Consider the following 8,377-nt stretch of genomic DNA (forward strand, 5'->3'; position numbering starts at 1 on the left):
AGAAAAAAAATTCTCTTTCATCACGACAACGCCCGAGTTCACACATGCTTCGTTTCAATGGCTAAAATTGAAGAACTAAAATTCGAATTGCTCGAACACCCAGCGTATTCACCAGATTTAGCCGCCAGTGACTTTTTCTTATTTCCAAACTTGAAAAAATGGCTCGGTGGACAGAGATTTCCAGACAACGAAGACGCCATTGCCTCTGTAAGTGCTTATTTTGAGGAACTTCCGAAAACGCACTTTTCTGTAGGATTGAAAAAACTTGAAAAGCGATTGACCAAGTGTATAGAGCTCTAAGAAGATTATGTTGAAAAATAAAAAAAAATTTACCCAAAAAAAATTGTTTTTATACTTCATTCTAAGGACTTATTGAACTACCCTCGTATATCGACATGTCCTCATCGAAAATCTGGGTATGGATCGTTATCAGGCAGATTCCGAAGCGTGTAAAACGAATACTTATGTTGCCAAGAAAATAGCACAGCTCAAGAAAATTTATAGTAGGGAGTAGATTTCTTAGTACAAGCATTCGAACTCTTATTGAAAGATCTCAAATTTCTATAAGTGTATAAAGTAGTGGAAGTCAACCAAAAAGACAAATTTTCAACAAAGTAGTTGAATTTTTAAAAGCAAAATATGAACTACAACAAACTTGGTAATTTTTAACGAAACAGTACAATTTCTACCGAAATAGTTAAATTTTTTACCTAAAAAGACTAATTTTTAAGCATAAAGAATGGCTTTTGAGCGAAATTATTGAGTTTTCAATGAAACTGTTAAACTTCAAGCCAAATTATTATATTATCAGCAAAAATAATTAAATTTGTAGCCCAAAAGTTTGATTTTTTAACCCAATTGTTGAATTTTTAACCAGCGTAGATGAATTTTCCAGTCACCGAGATGAAATTTCAACCAAGTAATGGAAATTTCTACTTGAGCAGCTTCATTTGAAAAAAAAAGGATTTCAACCAAATGGCTTAATTTTTAATTAAAAAGGATGACTTTTTAACAAGGTTTTTCATTTTCTATAAAAGTGGTTACATTTTCAACCGAAAAGGGGAATTTTTTAGTAAAATGAATGTAGAATGAATTCTGAACGAAAAATAAAAATATATAAAAATAAAAATAAATTTTGAACCAAAAACGGAAGAATTTAGAGTTTAGTTTAGGAAATTATTTTTAACTAAAAAGAAAAATGAATTTTTAACCAAATATTTGAGTTTTTAACCGGAGAGATGAATCTTAAATTGAAAAAGACTAATTTTTAACCAAGAAATATTTGTCAGTCAAGAAGAAAAAATAAGATTAACTAAATTTTTAAATCTTTATCCCAAAAAGATTCATTCTCAGGAAAAACAGTTCAATTTTCAATAAAAAAGATAATTTTCAACCAACTACTTGAATTCTCTACCAAAATTGTTGAATGTTTAACAAACGAGTTGTATATTCATCTACGAAAGATTTTCCAGGCAAGAAAAAGACAAAATTTCAACCGCATTCTTGAATTTTTAAGAAAAAATGAAGTGATTAGTAGTTCAGTTAAAAAAAAATAATTTTCTACCAAAAAAGGAGCAAGTATCAATAAAATGGGTAAATTTTCAACCAGAAATGAGGATTCCCTACCGAAAAGAATCTCTGAATATATATTAATTAATTCTTTAAGTCAGAGACGCTCAGAGAAATTCTCCGCAGGCACTCAGGTAGATATATTTTAAGGTCCAGGTAGTTCTTTTAAATGTTTTAAAGGCTTTAAAATGTCCTTTCCGGAATTGAAATAGCAATACGATCATAAAGAACAAGCAGAGAATCTGAAATTGAAATAAGAATTCGATCATAAATGACAAGCAGTGAGGCTATATCAATGAAGTAGCCGACACTCAAGGGTCCTTTGTTAAGCTTTCGGATCAAAATTTAGAAGTAGATTTTTTTAATTTCATAGTTAACAGCCTAAAACATAATAATTCCGAATCTACGGGTTTCGATGATTTCAGATATCTAACTTTTTTTTTTAAATGCTTAAAATTGGAATTAATACAACGTTTCTCGTAAATGGAATGAGATACACCAAAAAAGACAACATTTTTTAATTCAACTAGAAAATTGTATATTAGTATATAAGTTATAATTATAAACATGTATAATAAGAAAATTCATCAATTAAAAAAACAGTGTTAATAATTTGAAGAGAAATTTAAAAAGGGAGAGCGGATTAGCCACGACCCGGTACGTGACGAATACAAAAGGAACATGATATTACCGTCGCACCACTTTTAAAAGGACCACTTGAGATTTCTTTCGGTAGGGTTCAACAAAAAAATGAATTTTCAACAAAGCACTTCAACTTTTAACCTGAAAATCCGAATAATGAACAATCAATAAAAAGTTACCACTAAATAATAAAATTTTTAATAAAAAGAGTTAAATTCTCATAATAATGTTACTTTCGTGAATAAGATTTTTTGTTCTGTTTTTTGTTAGAATGTAATATTTTTTTACCTAAGATTTAAAATTTTTTGATAGTGTAAGAGCTTTTAACTGATAAAAATGTAAAAAGTTCAAGGAAACAAAGACAGAAAAAGTTGGGTTTTTCAAGTAGTAATTTGTGTGTTTTTTAATTTATTTGTTCTAACCTACATACTTAAAAAAAATATATTTTTTCGGCATAAGCATTACAAAATTGCTTTTAGACGCCTATTATAGTTTCTTAAAGTGACAATTTATATGGCTAATCTTCTCAACTGCCGCATAATCTTTTCAACTGCACTGCTGTTAGGGGATATTTTTGTGGAATGTTCAAGAGAGATGTATATGATATAAAAAATCTCTTTAATAATAAATTAAATCCCCTTTTGATCCTTTCTTTTTTTAATAGAGCCCCACTTTTTACCTAAAATTGAACAACTAAACCTCTGGCATCCTTAGTTTTATTAAATTTTCCAAATTAGGACATAAACATGAATGATACTTTTTTATTAAATGAGTTACAATCTTTTAGAATCTTCTGAAACCTTTGTGTATTTCTTTCAAATGTTTGAAATCTTGGAAATCTTTCAAATGTTTGCGTAACCTGGGAAATCATTTGCAATTTTTTTAAATCTTCTGAAATCTTTCCAAATTCTGGAAATCTTGGAAACCTGTGCGTAATTTTGGAAATATTCTGAAATTCTTCGAAATCTTGATATTATTCAAGTTGCATGGTTGATATATTTTTAAATGTTTGTGAAATGATTTCCAGTCTTTTAAAACCTTTGTGAATTTTCTCGAAATCTGTTTAAATCTTTCTGAAATCGGTTGCAATAGTTATGAAATCATTGCAATCTTTGTGAATTCCTTAAAAATATTATGTTAATAATTTACAATCCTTTGAAATGTTTTAAAATATTTGAAATATTTGTAGATTTTGGAATTTATAAAATCTTTCTTAAATCTTGGAAGTGTAGACAAATTTAAAAATAATTGTTTTCCAAAGATTCCTGATTAAATTATTTACTTACAAATAATACCTTACAGAACAGCTGAAGAATCGACCGACCCTCTCGAACAAAATCCCATTGAAGTGAATGTTGATGAGTAGATGATTTCTCATCCAGAAAAAGAATCTGTAGATGGAGAGAGGCTTTCTGACTTCGATATAGATTCTCTTGGTGAAGACCTTCATGCAGAGAGTAGAATCCAAAAAGTAGTAGATGATAACGATAGAGTTATACAAAATAAACCAAAAGAACCCATCGAGAACGAACGTCTAGGGAAAGTCGTTGTAGAAGTGGATCACGAAGGAAAGAAACCTTCAAGCTCAAATCACCTTCAATACCTCAAGCAGGACGATGGATACTTAGGCCAGACTGCCGAAAACGCACAGTTTCTAGAAGCAAACGGCGTTTATCCGGAAACACTCCAAGGGGACCTCTCAGAGGACTTTCCATCAAGCAGCGGTATAACGGAGGCACTAACAGCAGTCTATAATGTCCTTAACATTAATTCAGTGACACCTGGTGAAAACGTAGACAGACCTCGCGATAATAATAATTTTTGGAGCGATTCTGATGGGAAATTAAGAAAGTTTTAAAATTAAGATTCTAAAACACTTACTTAAGAGTTGAGTGTTGAAAAAATTTATTTTCTTCTTTTTATTTATTTTATGAAGCTTTATTTGAAGGGTTTTTCTGAAAGAAAAGAACTAAGTCAACGTGTGTCTTAACGTGATATAACCCAAAGTTCCTTGCACTGTAAATATTCTTGTAGATTTCGAAAGGTGGTTGGTTTTCTAATTATTTTGCAAGAAATATAAAAATCTTTTTTCTGTCCGTCTTTAAGGAAATCCACTTTTTATGTTCTAAAATTGTATTTCTAGGTTTTTTATTTAGGCTATGCGTATCTCGCGCTAAGCATTCGATTATGTATTCACCTCGCGCTAAGCGCTCGGTCTTTATATTTTCGCACGTTCTTGTGCAAATATTTTAAAATTAAGACTCAAAACTGTAATTTTGTGTTTGTGAATTCTCTTTTGTTAAAAAACCTTAGCTCGAGAGTATCAGCGCACCTACGGCACGCAACTGAGGGCAATCGCACTCCGCGCTTAATCTTTGCATTTCTTCCGCATTCGGGCACAGACCTTTTAAAATCAAAAGTGAACGGACCGACATGTGTAATTTTGTGATTTTGAACTCTCTTTTGTTAAAGCTCTTTTGGCTTTAACGAACACATTCTCATCGCATATCTCGTGCTTCGCACTCGATTTTGTACAACCTGTCAACTCTTCTACATTATCCACAACACTTTTATATCAATTATAATCAATTTTTTATGTAACTCTGCCAGGGATTACTGATTAAAAAAATGCAAAATAAAAAGCAAATTTTATTTATCATGATTATTTTTGTATTTGTTTCTTATTTTGCTTTAAATTGTATTCTAAACTGCTCTGAAACATGTATCATTTCAATAAATGTATATCATTACCATTCATAATATGCATAAAAATTGAATCATACTAATTCTTATTTCCTTGTTTTTATAATTTTTTTTATTTTTGATGTTGTTTTTTACGATTAAATAAAAACTACTGCGCATCTGCATAGGGACTAATACAGGAACCTATATAGGGTCCTATACAGGAGCCTATGTCCTCTTTCGTGTTTTCTGTGCTTTTTCCAAAAAGTTAATTCTTTAATTTTTAATCTTATGTTTTACGATTAAAAGAAAATTTACTCTTCCTATCGAAAATTAATTAATAATAAATTTATCAATCTTTTCAGGCGAACAACTTTTGTCTAGTAATTTAAGTTCATACCTTGTGTCGTTTTTTGAAACAAATTGAATATTTTTATTTAGAATGTTATTTTTTACGACTAAAGCAAAAACTAACTGTTCTATAAAGAATTATAGCTCTTTTTTGAATGAACAAGTTTTTCCTAATTTTTTCTCGTAGCTTATATCGAAAAGTGATTTATTCTTAATTTGTCAGTTCTTTCCAGGCGCGCAATTTGAGCTTTTTTATTTTTTTCGTATCTTGCATATTTTGACCAAAAAATTGAATTTTTGGATTTTTTATTATTTTTGGTACGATTACATTTGGAGTGTTTAACTTCTCGACCAAATTAAAAAAGTTGTTATCATAGTCCTGTAGCGCTTAAAAAAAGCAAAGTTTGTCTTCTCTCGACTCTTTTTCATATCATGCGTTGTTTGGCTTAAAATGTTCATTTTAGTTTGTTTTCCTTGGATTTTGAAAATACTTCAACTCTGATCATTTTCTTTTTATAAGAAAAAGTCAGAAGGATAAATTGTTTAAGTTTTGAAGTACTATCAACAACCGTGCATAGAATTTATACATCCGGAAAAAATGTGGTTTCAAAAATTTGTTGTACGATCAAATTTTGAATTTTCAAATTTTTGACAAAATTGAAAAAGTTGTTATCATAATCTTGTAGGACTTTCAAAAAGCAACGTTTTTCTTTTCTAGACTTTTTATCGTATCATGCGTTTTTTGGCTTAAATTGTTCATTTTAGTTTGTTTTTCTGGATTTTGAAAATGCTATAACTCTAGTAATTTTTGATTTTTCAAAAAAAGTCATTAGGATAAATTGTTAAATTTTTTGAATTCTATAAATAACCGTATAGAGAATTTTTGAATTTTTAAAAAAGTGGTCTTAAAAATATTCAAAATGTGCCCACTTTTTAAATTTTGCTCCAAAATGGCTGGTTAACGAACCTGAACTTTAGTTTAGGACACTAAATACGTATATCAAAGACCTTTAGGCTTAATCGTGTGGGTGCCCATATTATACTTAACAACAACTCAGTGACACCAGATGAAAACGTTGTCGGACTTGCGATAATGATAATTCTTGGAACGATTTTGATTAGAAATTAAAAAAGTTTTAGAATTAAGATTATATTCTGGAAGATTTTGAATGTGGAGAGTTATCTAGTTATTTTGCAACAAAAACCAGAATCTTGTATGTATCTGTCTTTTAGGAAATCTACTTTTTAGCATCAAAAATGGCCTTTATGCAAATAACATACCCATTTTATTGAATTTAAGTACCCGGTAATAAGCGCTGAATTCAGAAAAATTAAGAATTTCTATTCCTTTGAATAAACGATTTTTCCTCCGTCTAAAAATCCCCCAACGGGAAGAGAAAAAGTGCAAATCCGATTCCTCTCAATGAACTTAGTATAATTTGACGAAAGCATTTATTTAACCTATTTTTTATTATTAAATCTTTTTATAACCTATAAATTTTAATTTATATTTATTTATATTTTAATTATATATTTAAACGCCTTAAAAATGCAACAAAGAAATCTATGCGAATGTGTGAATTTAAATAATTTTAACTCTGGAATTAAAAAAAACTTATTACACATATTTTGTGAATTTATTAGAAGGAATTAAATAAAATTAAAATATGACCACTTCTGAGGAATAGGAAATATCTTTGTGAGGTGCGTTACTGGCACAATTAGAAGGAATAATAAATATTGAAAATACGTTTTCTTTGGGAGAATAGAAAACTGTGTGGTGGTCGCTATGAAAATAGAAGTGAATAAGTTTAGGAGGTATCTTATTCTTATTGTGGAATTTTAGGCAGATGGAAAAATCGCGCATTTAAAATAATAGAATAATCTTCAATTTTGCGCTGAAATCTAAAAATATTAATTTTTCTCTATTCTACGCTTATTTGCGGGTAGTAAACATTTTTCTATGTAATAGAATACGACTCATTACTGTAGGAATTTTCGCACAAAACTTTTAAAATATGGTGCTATCAATAAAAAAAAGTTAATATAATTACAATTCTTTATTTCACTACCCAATTAACACTTATTAATTAAGAATGATAAAATATTCGTTAAGAATTAATTTCCATTTTAATTCAACCAAGCGTTTTGAAATTGAATTAATTTTAAACCTTGCTATTCCTTCTTTTGCACACTCAAACATTTTAATCCCCTTTAGTACCGTTCCGTGCAATTTTCGAAGTACATTGGCAGGGATTTAATTTTATTGATTATTGCTACAGATGATCGTATTTTTAAATTCCTTTCAGTACTGTTCTGTGGAATTTTTCGAGGTGCATTCACGGGAATTTATTTTTTCTCATATCTATTTCCCCGACGGTTTAGGAGGCGACCGGAAAATCAGGTATTGAAGGGAATTACATTTTTTAATCCCAATCAATGCAAGCCTATAATTATAATTAAGAGGAAATCCCCATACCATATTGTTGGTTATAGATTTAGTGAAAGACGATTCACCTTTCACTCCACGAACAAATGAACCATGAGCTTTAGCTGCAGCCAAGTCACGCATGTGTGAATCATGATTACTTAACTCTGGTTCCTCTGCTAAAAAAGGATATTTCGGCAACGACGAAGATCGGAGAAAATGTAACGTAAATTCCCTCTTTAGATAAAAAAATGTCAATTTTATTCCTTCGGTATGTAGACGATTGTCTTGCTTCACGAATTCATCGATAAAAAGTTTCATGAGATCGGGTTTTGGTTCTGTGCGGACAACCATTACACCAGCTAATAAAATGAATTTAAAACGAAGATGTACAGGTAAATTGTTCAATAATATCTGTAAAGGCCAGAAACCTCTTTTTGATACGTGGAACAAAGGAGCACCATCGGTACTAATGACATGAGTAATTGTTACGTGATAAGTTTCGATCACTTTCTTATACAAAAAACTATCATGTATATCGCGCATACTCGTATTTGTCTCAGCCATTACATCTTACCCATCTCGAGGAAAAAAAATTCAGCGATTTCCTCCCTTCTAACAGTGTTCGCAACTGTTACTCAAAATCGACAATTAGAAAGATGTGAACCTGATGATGTGAAAGATGTGAAAGATGTGAATCTATCT

At 30.0% G+C, this 8,377-nt stretch overlaps 1 protein-coding gene across 4 annotated transcripts in view; it reads left to right on the forward strand.

Annotated features, from left to right (window-relative positions):
* The window catches only part of LOC117178007 (UDP-galactose transporter senju), a 315,812-nt gene extending 311,762 nt beyond the window's left edge, over positions 1 to 4,050 (forward strand). For all 4 annotated transcript variants that reach the window (XR_004467779.1, XR_004467780.1, XM_033369187.1 and 1 more), the window contains one exon: positions 3,514 to 4,050. Coding sequence is in view for 2 of the 4 variants with exons in the window: in XM_033369187.1 (XP_033225078.1) it covers positions 3,514 to 3,577 (64 nt within the window). In the remaining 2 variants the exon portion in view is untranslated. The remainder of the gene's footprint in view (positions 1 to 3,513) is intronic.
* The last annotated feature ends 4,327 nt before the right edge of the window (positions 4,051 to 8,377 follow it).

The sequence above is a fragment of the Belonocnema kinseyi genome, chromosome 8 (assembly GCF_010883055.1).
Source record: "Belonocnema kinseyi isolate 2016_QV_RU_SX_M_011 chromosome 8, B_treatae_v1, whole genome shotgun sequence".
In the NCBI taxonomy this organism is placed as follows: Eukaryota; Metazoa; Arthropoda; class Insecta; order Hymenoptera; family Cynipidae; genus Belonocnema; species Belonocnema kinseyi.